The sequence below is a fragment of the Chiloscyllium plagiosum genome, unplaced genomic scaffold, assembly GCF_037043375.1.
Source record: "Chiloscyllium plagiosum isolate Xiang-an unplaced genomic scaffold, Cpla_swu_hap1 HiC_scaffold_14, whole genome shotgun sequence".
In the NCBI taxonomy this organism is placed as follows: domain Eukaryota; kingdom Metazoa; phylum Chordata; class Chondrichthyes; order Orectolobiformes; family Hemiscylliidae; genus Chiloscyllium; species Chiloscyllium plagiosum.
This window is the reverse complement of record NW_028270152.1, coordinates 72,903,754-72,922,609: the sequence shown is the minus strand read 5'-3', so window position 1 is coordinate 72,922,609 and position 18,856 is coordinate 72,903,754. Positions and strand designations below refer to the sequence as shown.

Below are 18,856 nucleotides of genomic sequence, written 5' to 3'. Positions count from 1 at the left end.
TCTATCTAACTTACGTCAAAAATGAATAATAACAAGTTAGAGGTGAGTCAGAGGAAGCTGTTTGTTTCTACTCTTACCAAGTGTATGGGAGAACTTTCAGTAAAGGTCATGATGAAATGAGTTATTGTGACTCACTGGATTCCATACCATCAATGGATGGAAGTTTGGGACTACCTGTAGATTTTGAAAAGAAATGTCATCTGTGGGTCAAATCAAAGTTCTCATGAGGAAGAAACCAAGCTAAGGATTTGTATCAATTATTGGGCATTCAACTCCAAGATACATAAGGATGCTTATGCTGTAGCTAAGATTGAGGAAACATTAAAATTTCTCAAAGGTGAAAGGGATTTCTGCTGTCTCAATTTGACCAATTTTATAATCAGCCACCCATTTTTGAACAAGAGATTGAAAGGTCAGCATTTCAGATCAGCACAGGAGACTTTACGAATATATGAAAATATTGTTTGGGCGCTGTAATGTCCCTGTACATTTATAAATATGATGAATAAAGCTTTTGGTGACCTTAATTTCAAGTCTTTCCTTAGGTATCCAGGCTCTATATTCAAGGACACCCATGAAAGACTAGACACCATCTCCACCACATGTGGTAATTTAACTTAAAAGCCAAACCAGCAAAGTGCCAACTTCTCTGGACAAAACAATGGCACTTTGGGAAATTAGTTATCAAGCAAGGTATTACTCATGATGAGAAAATTCATGGACTAGAGGAATAGCCTTAACCTAAGGATCAGCATGGACTACTTTTTCCATCAGGTTACTGTAGGAGGATCATGCAAGGCTGTGCATAATTGGCCATCCAGTTCTATGATTTACTAAGAAAATCAGAGAATGCTGAAGGAATGGTTGGGAAAGGATGTAAAAGGTATGAATTTTCAGGGAGCATCTCAGAGGGTTGGACCCTAACATGCAAAGACTGATTTTGCAATCAGTACCTTACCTTATCATGAGTTTCCTTGGCCTAAAAGTGGTGATGTCACCGGTTCAAAAGCAGACAGGAGCAATTATGATTTGTTGCAGTTGGAGTCTCCAGCTGGATGAGATGTACATGAAAACTTATTCCAGTAGCTGATCCTATGCCCATACTGCAAATCAAGACAGCATTCCCAATTCCTGATGCTTTTCGAACTAAGATTCAATAGTTTATCAGTGATGTGCCATGACTGAGATCCAAACCAAGTCCAAATAGGTGGAGCCAGGTGCAGTTTCACCTTTGCCATCTATCTTAAAATAGATCCTCAGACAGCTCACAGCATTCACCTGCACTATTACTGGAAGACTCAACATCCATCAAATCACGCCAGTATCCATACAGGCAGAGAAACTATTAAGGCGCTGGAGGAGGATGGAGACCTTTATTGGCTGAAACTTGATAAGGTGACTGAGAGAAAGCAACTCATCCTTCCCGACAGCGCAAGTGTTAGTAGAAGTTCATGATCAAACAAAACCAAGTGATGGATAAGATGACTGCCCTGACCAAAGAGTGGTGTTACTGACTCAGGGTATTTGCTGATAATGATGACTAGTATCATAACTGAGAGAGGTATACTTTCCCAAAGGAGAAAAACATATCCACCCCACCTCCCCCCCACCCCCCCCACCCCCCCCTTATTGGCTTCCAGGTCACCAACAGATCTCCAGAGGTACTTGCAATGGATTTTGACTTCAGTAGTAATGATACTGAGCATGTTGTTGTATTCAGATATCTGCACCAGGTTCACGCAAACTATTCCCATCCATAATCAATGAGACCTTAGCTAGAGAGTTGGAGTCAAAATGTGTGGCACTGGAAAAGCACAGCAGGTCAAGGAACATCCAAGGAACAGGAGAGTTGACATTTCGGGAAAACGCTCTTCATCAGGAATGTGGAGGGGGAAGGGGGCTGAGAGATAAATAGGGGGGTGAGGTTGGGGCTGGGGGTGACTGGGTGGGAAGGCAATAGGTGGATGCAAGTGGGACGTAATTGTAATAGGTTGGTGGGGAGGGTGGAGTACCTGAGAAGGAAGATGGGCAGATAGGACAGGTCAAGAGGAAGATGCTGAGTTGGAGGGTTGGATCTGGGATGAGGTGGGGGGGGGGGGGGTGAAGAGGGGAGATTTGGAAACTGGTGAAGTCGATGTTTATGCCATAAGGTTGTAGGATCCTGACACAGAAGATGAGGCGTTCTTCCTCCACTTTGCGGGTGGCTTTGATTTGACGGTGGAAGAGACACAGGACTTGCATGTCCTTGGGGGAGTAGGAGGGGGAGTTGAAATAATTGGCAGTGGGGGTGTTTGATGCATGTATCCATTTTGTGCTATGTCTAGTTGCTAGAATGCCAAGATTCAAACAGTGGCATATGTAAAAGAACATCCAGTATCGGGTGAAGATGGTGAGGGAGGGTATTGAGTTGGACAACAGGAGAAGTATTACCAGAACCTCCAGTAACAGATGGTGACAGTGAAGGAAGCCACTATGCAGGGCAGCAAGATCAGCCAAATGGACCCTCACTGGAGGGTGTGTCTTTGAGGGAAAGAAACCTCATGGGGATAAAGATCAGACACAAGGGATTTCCTCATCCAAGTGTAAACCAGATAATTCTATATGAATACTTTTTTAAAAAATTGTCACTTCCCTTCATGTTTGTAATAACCCAATGCCTGCTGAATAAAGGATCCCTACGTTGTGATCTTTTGGCCATCTTGTGTTCAAATTTCATGTTACATATAGTTTACCTAATTTTCCAATGGTATGCTTATAGATTATTTTGTTCAGAATTAGCTCTGAAGTTATTTCTTGTTTCTGATTGTAGTTCCCATTGATTTAGCTTAATATGTGAAATTGACAATAGTACAGCCAATGACAATAATGTGCTCTGTGAGTTTGACTGTAGAATTAATTCAGAGTGAAGTTGTTATATGAATATTTTGTGACGTTGTTAGCAGAAGACTGTTGGGTACAACTTTTCTGCTCGATGTGCTATCCTTTATTCAATAGTACACTTACTTGTGGAATGTGCATTTGGCTGTAACTGATCTTATGTGGTATATATAACTTTGGGAACAATTGGGAATTAAGTGAAAGTTGCTGTAAAAACAGAAAATGCAAGAGAAACATGACAGATCTGGTAGAGAGAGAGAAACATTCTTAATATTTTGACTCCAATGAAAATTGTATCCATCTTGAGAAAGATTTTTTTTGTCCTTCTGCTCAAATTCATTTCCACATTGGTCAATGCTATATCAATGAACCAGCAAAATTTGGGCCACTTTTTAAAATTTAATTTTCAAACATAGGTTAAAGAAATTTGTATTTGATATAATGAAGCATCGTAACATGAATCACGACAATTGATACAACTAGATACAAGTTTCCCATTTGAAAAAAAATTTATAATCAACAGTGTTACACACAACCTGTGAGTAATCAGATTTTAAATGGTAAAAATTATTTTTAAAAAATGTACAGGATCAGTTAAGTAAGCATTTCTATCATCTGCTGAGCTACCTCATATTGAGGCTTAGTGTCAGTCTTTTACTTGATAAATACACTCATAAAACAGTTTATAAAAGTAAAACCTCTAGGCCAGATTTTCGAACGAGTAGCAATCTCATGCAGATTGCCCCTGATTGGAAAATCCGAACAAGAAGTTTTACTGTTATAGACTGTTTAACAGGTATGTTATCTCATGTGGATTGCCACTCCATCCCTTTTTTTAACTGCAAGGACAGAGCTTTGATTTTCTGACAGGAGAATCCAATCTGGCTTCCTTAGGAATGTGGAGTAGTATTTCCATTCTGACAGTTCTTTTGTATTGCAGAACTGTCACAGGATGGAAACACTCCATTTTCATAGACATTAGCTCATATTATCTGGAAATCAATGGTCCAGAAACACAGACAGCCACTTTTAACTGCTATTATAAATGGCAAGTCTGTAAGATGTGTGAGGTTAGGATCTAGAGAGGGTAGGTGAGTAGGGTGCCAGGTAAGTAGAGTACCAGATGGGGGAGCAGATGAAGATGAATATTGGTTATGAGGTATGTGGTTGGGTACAGCAGTGGGAAAGGGGGTTTCAGGTCCATGGGTGGGATGATGACCACATAGCCAAATCAGGTTTAGAACCAGGAAAGGGGGTTCATGTCCTGGAGTAGGATGATGGGCACAGAGCCAAATCGGGTTCTGAGCCAGGAAGGGGTTTCAGGTCCTAGGAAAGGCAGAGGGAAATTGAGGGTGTAACTGAATTGGGGGTGTGGGGTACAGTGTAGCTGGAAGTGGGAACAGGTGAGTTGTGTTGGCCTCCTGAGAGTGAAGGGTAAGTTGGATCTGGAGCAGTAAAGTGATGTTTGTCTCAGAGGTGTGAAGGAAGATCATATTTGGATGGGGCGTGTGATGGTATCAGATCTTTAGTGGGACAGGCATCCAGGAAATTTCAGGACAGAACTTATTAGATGTAAATGTCTGTTGGAGATGTAGTTGCAGGCTGTACGAAGGGGTCAGTTGGTTAGTTACTCAGGAATTAGACTAAGTATTTGAAATAATTCCACAGAGAATAGTGTCCAGTCGTCAGTCACCCTTTATTTACATTTGGAGAGTCCTTGACACTGATGCAGCTTCCTCAGAGTTAAAAGAACTGACAATCCTGTTTTTTTTAGGAAGAAAGGAAACACCCAAGTGGCCAGTGACACTCCTGGTTTTTATTTTTTGCTTTTTTTTTAACCCCCACACTACTGCCTAACTGCAGTAGTGCTTATTTTTTCCCCAGCACCCATGTGTGTGTGCAGGTGTGAGACACAGTGAGAGACACAAGGTGCACAAATCTTTATTCAGTTTCCACCACCAGGAAGAAAGGAAACACCCGAGTGGCCAGTGACAAGCAGTGCCCTTCACATCAAAGGGCAATGCTGTGTGATCAAACAGTGAAGGGGAGGACAGGGATTAAATCAAAATAGAGTTGGATGAGGAACAATCCTCTTTATATCTGTCAGCCACTGTTCCCGATTGGACCAGATTAACAGCCCTAATCAAGGAACTCATATTCTGACGTCCACCTGACTGACCTTGTTGCAACCACTACATACCTCCCCCCAAGTCCGAGGACATAGACCAGTTCTTTTTTTTCAACTGTTCCGAGGGCATTTTAGCAATGTGTCAGGTTCCTCCAACTCTGCTTCTGATACGGGCAGTATGTAATACACAGTAGCTCACTTCTTGCGCCTGGAGTGTTTCAGAAAAACTTCATTCTCCTCTTCAGATGGCAAAGGCATCATGGCGGTGATACCCACCGTGTCCATCTCAGATTCTGAGCTACCATCAACCCTTTGATGGAGGGGGAGAACCCACGGGTTCTGTTACAGTCGGAAAGGCTGTTGAGGAGTTGAGCATGTTTTGCTCCCATGTCATTTGCAGATTTCATGTGGGCCATGTGCTTATTGAAGACTCTTGCATCTACCCGATCTTTTTACATCACTGGATCTGACCTTGCGTCAACCATGACTCTTACCTGTACAGGGTCATTCCCATGGTTTCTACACCAAACTTCGTCCCAGAAGTAAACTGTCTCTCTCGCTTAGCAGAGTCTTGTTGTTCCTGATGCTATTTCACATCCACCCTCGGCCCTGGAAGATCAAATTTAACCTGGTGCAGACTCTTCTCATTAGCAACTCTTCTGGAGCTATCCCTGTGGTTGAGTGAGGAGGTGGTCCGATCATCAAATAGCAACTTGGACAGTTAAGTATCAAGTGAAGTTGTAGGCTGTTTGTTTAAGCCTGCCTTCAAAGTTTGACTGCTCTTTCTACCCAGACCATTGGATGATGGATGGTGTGCAGCTGTCCTTGTATAACGAATACTATTCAACTTCAGGAAATATTCAGATTCATTGCTAGTAAACAGTTGGCCCATTATCTGTAGCCAACCCTACCGAAAATCCGTGTATCACAAAAGATGCTCACCGTTTTCTATCATTGTTCCCAATTATAACAAATGAACTCCATGCACATCCAGCCACTTTGAGTGGACATCCACAATAATTAAGAACATTGGGCCTTTGAAGGTACTAGCATAGTTGACGTGCACCCAAGTCCTGAGTTTACCTGGCCATTCTCACAATTATGGAGGATACTGCTAGTAGTAATTTTTGTCTTTGTATGCATTCTGGGCAGTGTCCCACCAACTATGCCTGAATCCAGTACCAGCTACCAGATATAACTTCTCACCAACATCTTCATTTTGGAAACCCCTGGATGATCTAACCAGTATCTGAAGGCAGCCTTTGCTCAGGACAATCACTCTTATTCGCCATAATAATTTGCCAGGTCTCTACGGTGATCTGGTCTCTCTGCATCCAAAAAGGTTTCAGTTCTGGTTGTGATGGCCCTTTGATATCCCCCATCACCACCAGCTGTTTCGGTTTTGCTATGACCTGATCTTTTTGCGTCCAGAGTCTGATATTGCCAGCTGTGACTGGAAGTGTGTCCAGAAAGTTTAAAAACATTGTGGACTCTTCCAGTGACAGTGCCACTGGTGGTGTATCTGCCAACGGAAGGCAGCTCAATCCATTGGCATTTGCTACCTGGCTGTCCTGGACAGCGTTACAACATGTAATCATACGCACTTAGTATTAGAACCTCTCATTGTATTCAACCTGAAGCAGTGGGCAGCATTGCCTTGTCCTCTTTATGCAGACCTAGCAGGGGTTTGTGCTGCACTATTTGACTCAGAATGCAGCACTTCGCATTTCTCTAAATTAAACTCCATCTGCCACTCCTCAGTCCATTGGCTCATCTGATCAAGATTCCATTGTAATCCGAGGTAACCTCCTTCACTGTCCACTACATCTCTAATTTTGGTGTCATTTGCAAACTTACTAACTATACCTCTTAAGGTCACACTCAAATCATTTATATGACGAAAAGTAGTGGACCCGCCACTGATACTTGTGGTCACAGGCCTCCAATCTGGGGATTCTGGGTAATCCAAGATTGAGGATGGGAAAATTTTCTGGCTATAACAGGCTGCTGCTTTTTTGAAATATTTTAGGTGTTGGTGGTGATTTCCTCCAGTAATGAATACTGGAGTTTTCTTACTCCATTTAGGCCTTGTGAGACTCCTTCTGTGTCAAGTCCGCATACTGGCAGCAACTACACTTGGCTTGCAGCCCAGATCCAGAAGAAAATTTTAACCATTTGGCAAGGCTTAGCTTTGTTTTAGAACTTTGCTGTGGGCTGACCTAGAGTCCCTCTGTTCAGGATATGTACTGAGTGAGGCTATGCAAATTAATGTCAACCAAATTAATGAGGATGTACACTTCCACTGGAATACCCTGCTACTTGTGCTCCACTTGCCACATTTTCCAATGATAAAACCAGTTGTAGTGTTTGTTGAAGTCCAGTTGGGCTTTGGTTAGTAGGTGCTTTTACATGGTTACATCATTAATTCCAGTCCTGTCGCCACTGAAATAACTTCACAGAGGCCAGTATCTTGCTGCCAAGAATCCCTAGTTCTGAGGAAGCTGGATCAGTGTCAGCTCTCAGAGTGAACAGAACCTCTGAGACTCCTGTTTATTTTTCCTAAGGGGCAACTTTTTCATGCAGAGAGGGTGGTGCATGTATGGAATGAGCTGCCAGAGGAAGTGGTGGAGCAGGTACAATTACAGCATTTAAAAGGCAAGAGACTTCTGTTTATAGCTGTTAGCCAGAGCTCCCTGATTGGACCAGATTAACAGCTCCAATCAGGGAACTCATATTCAATGATGTCCATCTGACTGACCTTGTTACAGTAATTGCTGTATTTAATAGACAAACTTTTCCTGAGTACCTATTAATTTCAACAGAACCCTCTGAATTTTCCAATTTAAATGGAGACTTTTGGAGTTCCAGTAATAGAAGAATTGCCAGTTTGAATCTACAATTTCCTGGCAATTCTTTCAGAGTCTGCTATGATGGGGATTCCACAGCGTCCCCATATACATTTACCTACACATTTAAAAAATTAGGTTCAAGCTCTTTTAATATGCATCTATTTGCTGCCTTTGTACCCAAGCAAAGCAGCACAATTTTTTGATATTCCTCAAAGGCTTCCAAATTACTGCAATTATCAGAAACACATGACGATGCTTGATTCATCTAGATGCCTGGCTAGATTTGTGGGCACCTTAAACATGATTTTATAGCAAAATAAAACATTGCAGGAAATCACTTTGGTCTGGAGGAAATATTTACTTAAACTTCTGTAACCTTTCGTACAAATTAATTTGTGCTATTCAAGAAACCATTTGGTGAAGGATAGAACTGGAGCCATTCCTTATGCATTTAGTATTACCTTTAAAATGACACAGTGCAAGCATACACCTCCTAACCCAACAACCAAAGTTTAAGTCTCTGAATTTTTGCAGGGGCTCATCTGAATGCCCGGTTTATGTTAACCTCTATATAATAAAACACAATGAATATACAAATAACCATGCTAATTTTGATAGAATCAGAACACAGGCATACCTAACAAAATTATGAACCCCATCTTTTATGTCACACAGCTCAAAATATTCTCTGCACATGTAACAAAAGTGTATGGACAAAATCTTTAGTTCTGCAGTTTGATGTTTCTCATGGTTCAAGTGGAAGTCATATTTTATCTAATCTCTGACAATACTGGAACTGATTATGTCTGAACAAATCTTTCCCTTAAGCAAACTTGCTAAAAGACATTCATAAGCTGACTTAGATGTATTCCCCTAAAAAATACTTAATTACATTTTCTTTTCTTTCGCAGTGAGAGGTTTATGGTGAGGCTGAATAAGAATGGAATGCCAAGAAACCCTGAGAAAATAGATCGGATGTGTGCATTATTTACGGTAAAGTCCTTGCATGCCATTTCAGTGTTTTATTCTTTTAAAAGAAGTTCAATTCCTTAAGTTGTAAATGAATTTAAACTCTGTGTATGAAGTTAAAAATCACACAACACCAGGTTATAGTCCAACAGGTCCAACTAAACCTGTTGGACTATAACCTGGTGTTGTGTGATTTTTAACTTTGTACACCCCGGTCCAACACCGGCATCTCGAATTCTGTGTATGAAGGTATTGTCATGAAAGATTTTTGTTAAATCTTGCATCAAACATATCAGTTTATTAGAGGCCAGTTTCTATAAATATTTAGGTTTGAGGACAAAAGGAGCTGCTTTTCCCTCAGCGATGTTCTTTCTCCTCTCAGGATAATGAGAATGTTAATTAAGAAACTATTAACACAAGAAACACAACATCAAATTTGAATATAAAGTGTATTGGTACTCTACAAATTAGACATTAACAACATAAGAAAATACTTTTTCTTTCATCTTTCTCAATCATTTTTCTTATTAGGCATGCTGTTAGGTTAGGTTAGGCTATTATACTAGCACTCATTCATAAATGTGGAAAATTTCTTAAATATGTCCTATCCACAAAAGGCAGAACAAATCAAATCCGGCCAATTATTGTCCCAATCTATATAAACAAAGTGACAGATCGGGTTATCAACAATACGACTATGCGGTACTTGCACAACAATAACCTGTTCACTGATGCTAAGTATAGGTTCTACCAGAGTCGCTCAGCTCCTGACCTTCCTTCAGTCTTAGTCCAAATATGGACAAACAAGCTGAACTTAAGAGGTGTGCTGAGGGTGATTGCCCTAGACATTAAGCCAGGATTTGACTGAATGAGCTGTTGAGGGTAAATCACCACAAGTTACCTTAAATTCAGCTACTTATTAAGAAATCTCACAGATAATCAAATACTGAAACAATAATTTAAACTTTACTAAGACTTCTCAAGTAAGCAAATATAAGCCTGCAACCCAACTTAGTTATTACACAATTAATGGTGAAATCTGACCAGGTTAACAACCAATAGGAAGTTTCCAGAGTTTGTTCCTTCTGCAGTGTTGTTCTTTAAAGTTCTGCTGTTGACTTGTTGTGGTGTTGGATTCTTATACAGTTTTCTGTCTTTCAGGTTTTTACTGTAGCATTATTGATAAATGATAGATTTTTTCATACCCAACATTGATTTCACATCTGCAGCTTGTCTTCTCATCAAAAGTAACTCTTTGTCCCTTGTTACCTTCGGGGTTAGCTGTCTGTATAACATATAGCTTTTTTCCTGCAATTTACTCATTTACTTCAGAACGTTGCTTCTGCAGGCAAGTCTAATTGCCCATTTGTCACAAGACAACAGATAATTAAGTGTTGTCTCCTCTCCAGGAAACAGCTTGTTTCCATTGTTTCTGTAGCTCCTTCTTCCCAGGGATGTCAATTCACATGTTGCTGTAACTTCTTTTGTAACAGTTTCTTGCTGTCCCTTTCATCTCAAGAATCAGTTTATTCCAAAAAGAGTTATTGCTGCTTCTTTCAATGTGGTAGAAATATGGAACTGCCTGAAAGGGTTTTGGGGACAGATATTGTCACAACATTAAAGAAACATTTTGAGAGCACTTAAAAATGTCATTCCATCGTAGGCTGTGAACCAAGTGCAGGTAAATGGAATTAGTGTAGTTCAGTGTTTGATCATGGCTGATCTGGCAATCCACAACTCCACTTTCCTGCTTTTTCTCCATAACCCTTGATACCCCTTCAAATTAAACGTCTGTCTTAAATATAATTAACAGCCCAGCCTCTACAGTTCTCTACAGTAAAGAATTCCACACATTCACTGCCTTCTAACAGAAGAAATTCCTCCTCTTTTGTCAATGGGTGACCCCTTATTCTGAGATTATTTCCTTCCTAGACTCTCCCACAAGGGGCAACAGCCATTCTGCATCTACCCTATTGTTATAATTTGCTAGTGGGATATAAAGAGGGTATTAATCAGTAAATATATATTAAGTAGTAAATTTATATGTTAAGTAGCAAATGAGCAGTAAATATATAAAGCAGTAAATGTATACCAATAGGTCACATGCCTTTCTGCCCAGGTGGAGAACTTGAGAATCCTGGCACCATTCACGAAACTTGGTCACGAAGTCCAACAGCAAATAACACACGTTTTAAGTTGACAACCAGTCTCATTGCCTTCTTACAGTCACAAATCCCAGCCTGCAGTGAAGTCCAATGACTGGGGCAAAGTCCCTGATATTAGTACTATTGAGTCAAAGATTACATGCTGTATCACCATTTTTTGATACTTCCAGTACTTTTTCAAACATTCTATTATACAGAAAAACATTCGATTATCCAGGTTGCTCCATGTGACAGCCCAAGAAGACAGACAATTTAGTGTCACATGGTTACCTCTCAGTCTAAACAGGCTGTTTTTCCATTAGGTCTGTTTCCATGTACTTTTCAACTTTATTTCACTTGCTCATTACCAAATTCAATTAACACTTAGTGATTAATCCTTAATGGCTTGTTTTGGAAATGTAATTTTTATCCTACCACTGCACCTGTCAAATCTCCTAAGAACCTTGTCTATTTTGATAAGGTTGCCCTTCACTCTTCTCAACTCCCATGGAGTATAGGCTCAACCTATTTAAAATCTTTTCATAAGACAGTCCCTCCATACCTGGTATCTGACTTGTGTATATTTTCTAGATTGTCTCCAATGTGAATATATCTTTCTCAGATATCTTTCCTATCAGGAATGATGAAGGAAACTTATATGAAGATGTAGAGGATATGGGAAGAATTTTGATTCAATTTTTTTTGTCTCCGTATTCACAACAGAAAAGAACAACGTCAATGTAGTAATCCAGGATGAGTATGAAATATTGGACAAAATAATCAAAAGAGAGAAAGTACATAAGTCACCAGGACCGGATGCATTGTTCCCTAGGATGTTGAAGGAGGTCAGGGAGGAAGTAGTAGATCTCTGAGGATTATTTTTCAATCTTCATTAGACACAGGCGAGGTGCCAGAGGATTGGAGGAATGCAATTGTGGTTCATTGTTTAAAAAAAAGATACAAAGAAAATGACAAACAATTATAAACCTGTTAGCCTAACTTTGGTGGTGGGCAAATTGTTTAAATCAATCCTGAGAGATCAGATAAACTGCCACTTAGGAAGACATAGACTAATGTCAGGGATAGTTCACATGGCTTTTTTAAAGGAAAGCAATGCCTTGCAAGTTTGATTGAATTCTTTAAGGAAGTGACAAGAAGGATTGATGAGAGTAATCCACTGGATGTTGTCTGCCTATTTTATAAGACATTTGACAATGCCCCACACGGCAGTCTGTTCAAAAAACTGAAAGCCTATAGAGTGCAGGGTAATGTATCGAATTGGATCCAAAGTTGGCTTAGCTACAGGAAACAAAGGGTAATAGTCAATCACTGCCCTTACAAATGCAAAGTTGTTTAAAGTGGCGTTCCACAAGGCTCAGTGTTGGGGCCCCTGCTGTTTATTTTATAAATTAACAATGTAAACCTGAATGTGAGGCACACAATGGGAAAAGTGCACATGATACAAAACTTGGCCTGCGTGGTGGATATTGCCAGTGCAAGATCCAAAATGATATACAAGAATTGGTGGAGTGGGGGGGAAAGTGGCACATGGAGTTCAACTCTGATAAGTGTGAGGTAATACATTTAGGGAGGTAAAATAGTAAAAGGGAATATAGAATAAGCCAGAATGCACTGAGACGGGTAAGTGAAGTGCGCGATCTTGGCATGCAAATGCACAGGTCCCTAAAGCTGACAGTAAAGTTGTAAAGAACACATATGGAATTCACTCTGTCCTTGGCAGAGGTATAGACACTGATAAGACCACAACTAGAGTATGTGTGCAGCTCTGGTTACTACATTACATGAAGGACATAATTGCCCTGGAGAACATGCTAAGAAGATTTACTAGAATGTTGGCAAGGCTAAGAATTGTAGCTACGAGGAGAGATTGGGGGGTTGGCGTTGTTTTCCTTAGAACAGAGAAGCAAGGGGTGACATGATTGAGGAATACAAAATTGTGAGGGGAAAAACTAGAGTAGACAGGAATGCAGCAATGTAGTAATCATATTCATTTAAAAAGAGACGCTGAAATCTTTTAAAAGTACTTAGATTTGCACATTAAGTGCTGTTAGTTGCAGGGCTGTGGACTGTGTGCAGGAAGAAAGGATTATAAAGGGTATTTGGGTTTCTTTGGGTGAGTATGGACAAGATGGCTGAGTAGTCCCCTTTTGTGCTGTATTATTTCTGTGGTTTCAAAAAAGGAACCATTCTCTCCACATCTAACCTGTGGAGATCTTTCAGGATCTCATATGTTCCAAATGGTGTCAGACAACTTGACAACTTGATAAACATCAGGAAACTCGAATACAAGTTACAATTGTTTATTCAACTGAACACAAGGTGGCTTGGCTGCAACCGTCTAAAACTAAATTCTGCAGAAATCCACAAATTTGCAGGTTTTATACAGTTTAGATCATGTACCTAATTTTAACTGGTGAGTTTACAATTCATATCTTGATCAGATTTCCCAGGGTTAATTTACTTATTTCTTATAGTGCGTACATAAATAGGTACATACATACATAGTGCATACAAGGATCGTTTGTGTCTCCCAAGGCCTCCCATTATCCTGGTTATTTTGCAGTCTAGGCTACTTCCTTGTTTCTATCACCCACTCCCAGGCCTGGCTCTGACCTATCACCATTACCCTCACCTCAATCCACCCTCACACTCTCAGCTACCTTCCCCCAGACCCATCCCCCTCCCATTTATCTCTCAGCCCCCTCGGCTCAAAAGCCTCATTCCTGATGAAGGGATCTTGCCCGAAACTTCGATTCCCCTGCTGCATGGATGCTGCCTGGGCTTTTCCAGCACCACACTCTCAACTCTGATCTTCAGCATCTGCAATCCTCACTTTCTCTTGGCTTTTTGGCACTAACTTACATATATTTTACTGGTTTAGATACTGTGTCAGGTTTTACTTAACATCTTCTTTCGCCTGTATGTTGTTTGTTTCTCTGTTATAGATTTCCACCAGTTCTACCTTGCCCACCCTTGCCGGTAACTGTGGGTATGAATAAACTGCATGGAAGGTTATAGGAAAAGATTGATTGTTCCCATATTGGTACTGCCCTTCTGATGTAATGCAATATCTGCATGTATGCAAATAGCCAACATGAGTTGGTCCATTATTGGTTACATTTCTTCCATTTATAATTGACTGTTGCATTAAACCTGCACCTTGCTTCCTCTGCCTTATATATTGTATATGGACACACCAACAATCTATCTAAAGTGGTGCTTATTTTATTACTTTCTATCTAGTACATATGGTGTTACATTATGATACCTTACATAATAACTTCCCCTAATTACCTATTCTGTAATCTCTAAAATGTCTTAATTGATGTTGATTGTGGTATAACTGGGATTGCCAGCTCAATGCCAATTAACACATTGTTAGTGATAGTACATCCTGCATCAGGTTTATTTATGTGTTAAACCCGAGTTGGTAATCAGGCCATGCTGTCTGTGCTCTGACAGGCTAAGCAGGTGTGTATTTGTTATGCAAAAAGAGGTACTTCACCTGTATAAATTTATCTCAGGATTTTCTTTGACTGATCAATTATCTATGATCCATTGGTGTTGCAGACATCATCCTTTACCTCGTTGTTTGAGAAGTTTTTCCAAACGTTAATAATCGTCAATAGTTCATGCATGGCTCTCCAATGCAGTGGCCAAGTTCTGAATTACCTATGTCAGTGTTTGATCGATGCCCAGCTGTCTCTCTTGGATCCCTTATTCCTTTGCCAGAAATTTCTTAAGTTGAGAACTTAAAATCCAAACTTTTTGGTCACAGTTGTCAAATCAGTTGAATTTACATCTGAGATTCCTGTGTTAAAGGTTCTGGTGGCATAATTGACCAGCCAGTATTTTAGTCCACCCATTCCCTAAGCAAAGAGTTAAAAATCATACAACACCAGGTTATAGTCCAACAGGTTTAATTGGAAGCACACTAGCTTTCGGAGCGATGCTCCTTCATCAGGTGATTGTGGAGGGCTCGATCGTAACACAGAATTTATAGCAAAGATTTGCAGTGTGATGTAACTGAAATTATACATTGAAGAATTGATTGTCTGTTAAGCCTTTCATCTGTTAGAATACAGTGATAGTTTCACTTCTTTCATGTGTAAATCACAAAACCCTTTTTTTTTAAGTTGCATTCTCGGGTTAGCTGTTAACAATGGTGATAGCTAGACAATATGTTGAAGGTGTTAGCCCCCTGTGTTCTCTGTCTATGACCTGATGTTTAGATTGATTCCAATCTAAAAGTGAAATATCAGAGTTCTACATAAATTCATGCAGTTTTTGAGCTCAGAGTTCGACATGAATCTATGTGGTTTTTGAGCAAAGTGCAATGTAACTCTGAAAGTACCAAAAAAATTCACCACACACAATATATATGTGTGCATGTGGGTCTTTGTCTGTCTGTCTGTGTGTATTTGTCTTGGGTGGGAGTTGTGAGTGTGAGAATGTGTGTGTGTGTGTGTGTAGTGCAGAGTGTCTTAAGTCTGTGAGGGGGTGCGTGTGTGGGAGTCTGTGTGTCTATAAGGGTGTGTGTGGGTGTCTGTGTGCGCGTCTGTGTGTATCTGTGTCCGTGTGCATGTGAGAGTGTGTCCGTGTGTAGGAATATCTGTGTGTGTGTGTGTAGTGCAATGGTGATCACCTGTAATGTGACATGAACCCAAGGTCTCGGTTGAGGCCCTCCCTATGGGTACCGAACTTAGCTATCAGCCTCTGCTCAGCCACTTTCCTCTGCTGCCTGTCCCGAAGTCCACCTTGGAGGATGGTCACCCGAAGGTCCGAGGCTGAATGTCCTGGACCACTGAAGTGTTCCCCAACTGGGAGGGAACCCTCCTGTCTGTTGATTGTTGTGCGGTGCCCATTCATCCGTTGTCGTAGCCTTTGCTCAGTTTCCCCAATGTACCATGCCTCTGGGCATCCCTGCCTGCAACGTATAAGATAGACAATGTTGGCTGAGTCACATGAGTACCTGCCATGTACACGGTGGGAGGCGTTCCCACGCGTAATAATGGTATCTATGTCCACAATCTGACACGTTTTGCAGTGTCCACCGTGACAGGGTTGTATGGAGTTGTCCTGAGAGCCGGGCAGTTTGCTACGAACAATGATCTGTTTGAGGTTTGGCGGTTGTTTAAAGGCAAGTAGTGGAGGTGTGGGGAAGGTCTTAGTGAGGTGCTCATCTCCATTGATAATGTGTTGCAGGTCACGAAGAACATGGCGTAATTTTTCAGCCCCTGGGAAGTACTGAACAACGAAGGGTACCCTGTCAATTGCAGCCCGTGTCTGTCTCCTGAGGAGGTCATTACGGTTCCTTGCTGTGGCACGTCGGAACTGGCGGTCGATGAGTTGAACATTGTACCCCGTTCTTGTGAGGGCATCCTTGAGTACTTCCAGGTGTCCGTCACGTTCCTCCTCACCTGAGCAGATCCGGTGTATGCGTAGGGCTTGTCTATAGGGAATGGCTGTTTTAATATGTTTTGGGTGGAAGCTGGAGAAGTGTAGCATTGTGAGGTTGTCTGTGGGTTTGCGGTAGAGTGTGGTGCTGAGGTGTCCGTCCTTGATGGAGACGCATGTATCCAAGAATGAGACAGACAGTCGAGAGTAATCCATGGTGAGTTTGATGGTGGGATGAAAATTGTTGATGTCACTGTGTAGTTTTATCAGTGACTCCTCGCCATGGGTCCAGAGGAAGAAAATGTCATCAATGTACCTGGTGTACAATGTCGGTTGGAGATACTGCATAGAGAAGAAATCTTGTTCGAACCTGTGCATAAAAATGTTGGCATATTGGGGTGCAAATTTGGACCCTGGCTGTTCCGTGTGTCTGGATGAAGAATTGGTTGTCAAAGGTGAAGACGTTATGATCGAGGATAAAGCGGATGAGTTGTAGGATGGTGTTTGGAGACTGGCAGTTGTTGGTGTTGCCGCGAAGCCATCATTGTGGGGGATGCTGGTGTAGAGTGCGGAAACATCCATTGTGACGAGGAATGTTCCTGGTTCGACTGGTCCATGGGTGCTGAGTTTCTGTAAGAAATCCGCAGTGTCGTGACAGAAGCTGGGGATCCCCTGTACAATAGGTTTCAAGATGCCTTCCACATAGCCAGAGAGATTCTCACATAGGGTACCATTTCCCGACACGATGGGACGTGCCGGTGTGTTGGCTTTGTGTACCTTTGGAAGGCAGTAGAAGTCGCCTACACAAGAAGTACGTAGGATGAGGGCGCGTAGGGAGCTCTGAAGGACTGGATCCAAAGTTCTGATCAGTGTGTTTAATTCTCGGATATGTTCTTTGGTCGGATCAGCTGGTAGTTGCCTGTAGTGTTCCTGGTTGTTCAGTTGTCGGTACACTTCCTTGCAGTAATCTGTTCTATTCTGAATGACAACGGCTCCTCCTTTATCTGCTGGTTTGATGACAATGTTGTGATTGGTTTTGAGAGCCTGGATGGCATTGCATTGGGAACGGGTGATGTTTTGCTCTACCTTATGGGTACGGCTGATGAATCTGGCATTTATATGTTTCCTGACAGTTTGAGCATACATGTCAAGCCCAGGGCAGCGGCCCGCCGGTGGGGTCCATGTTGACACCGTCTTTGGTCGCTCCTCTACAGATCCCTGTGATGACTGTTCTAGTTCATCAGTGGGATCACTGTCAGCACCTTGAAAGAATTCCCGGAGTCTCATTCGTCTGATGAACTCCTCTGTGTCTGCTGCCAGAACCAACGGGTCCATTTTGGTGGTGGGGCAGAAGTTGAGACCCCTACTCAGGACTTTAATCTCTTCCGGTCGAAGGGTGTGGTCCGATAAGTTGACAATAGAGTTCCCCGCAGTGATAATGTCTACTGTGGTTCCAGGGCGGGCTTTGCTATTACTGGTGAGAATGCCAAGCTTCTCCAGTTTTTAGTTCTTGGCGTGCATGTACGTGGTGTAGTTTTGTTGCCTTGTCTGTTTGGCGATGTCACGTAATTGTACTGATGTATCCTGTGTGCAGGCTGTGAGTGTGGATTCCATCTGAATTTCAAGGTTGTGGCGCCTGCTGTAGAGTTGGTGCACGAGATGATTGAGAAGTTTACGAGAGGTGCGGTGGCAAAGTCTCTCTGCGTAGTCTGTGTTGTAGGTCGACCTAAGTGGGTTCGTGATCCGTAATCCATTCGGGATCTTTCCTGCTTGCCTGCATTCCTGCAGAAACTTGATGTCTGTGTCGATATGTGCGATCTTCTTGGAGATCCTCTCCACTTTAAGCCGGCAGTTAGTGGTGTCGATAGTAGTCATGATTCGGAGATGCCGGTGTTGGACTGGGGTGTACAAAGTTAAAAATCACACAACACCAGGTTATAGTCCAACAGGTTTAATTGGAAGCACACTAGCTTTCGGAGCGACGCTCCTTCATGAGGTGATTGTGGAGGGCTCGATCGTAACACAGAAGTTATAGCAAAAATTTGCAGTGTGATGTAACTGAAATTATACATTGAAGAATTGATTGTCTGTTAAGCCTTTCATCTGTTAGAATACAGTGATAGTTTCACTTCTTTCATGTGTAAATCACAAAACCCTTTTTTTTAAAGTTGCATTCTCGGGTTAGCTGTTAACAATGGTGATAGCTAGACAATATGTTGAAGGTGTTAGCCCCCTGTGTTCTCTGTCTATGACCTGATGTTTAGATTGATTCCAATCTAAAAAGTGAAATAACAGAGTTTTACATAAATTCATGCAGTTTTTGAGCTCAGAGTTCGACATGAATCTATGTGGTTTTTGAGCAAAGTGCAATGTAACTCTGAAAGTACCAAAAAAATTCACCACACACAATATATATGTGTGCATGTGGGTCTTTGTCTGTCTGTGTGTGTGTCTGTCTTGGGTGGGGGTTG

The 18,856-nt window shown here is 41.6% G+C and overlaps 1 protein-coding gene and 1 pseudogene across 4 annotated transcripts in view; one reads left to right on the top strand and one right to left on the bottom strand.

The window, feature by feature from the left end:
• dock3 (dedicator of cytokinesis 3) overlaps nt 1-18,856 on the top strand; it is a 980,202-nt gene that overhangs the window by 516,308 nt on the left and 445,038 nt on the right. For all 4 annotated transcript variants that reach the window (XM_043708482.2, XM_043708483.2, XM_043708484.2 and 1 more), the window contains exon 10: nt 8,766-8,847. In XM_043708482.2, the coding sequence (XP_043564417.1) occupies nt 8,766-8,847 (82 nt within the window). The remainder of the gene's footprint in view (nt 1-8,765; nt 8,848-18,856) is intronic.
• Nucleotides 14,741-18,349, bottom strand: LOC148147992 (uncharacterized; annotated as a pseudogene).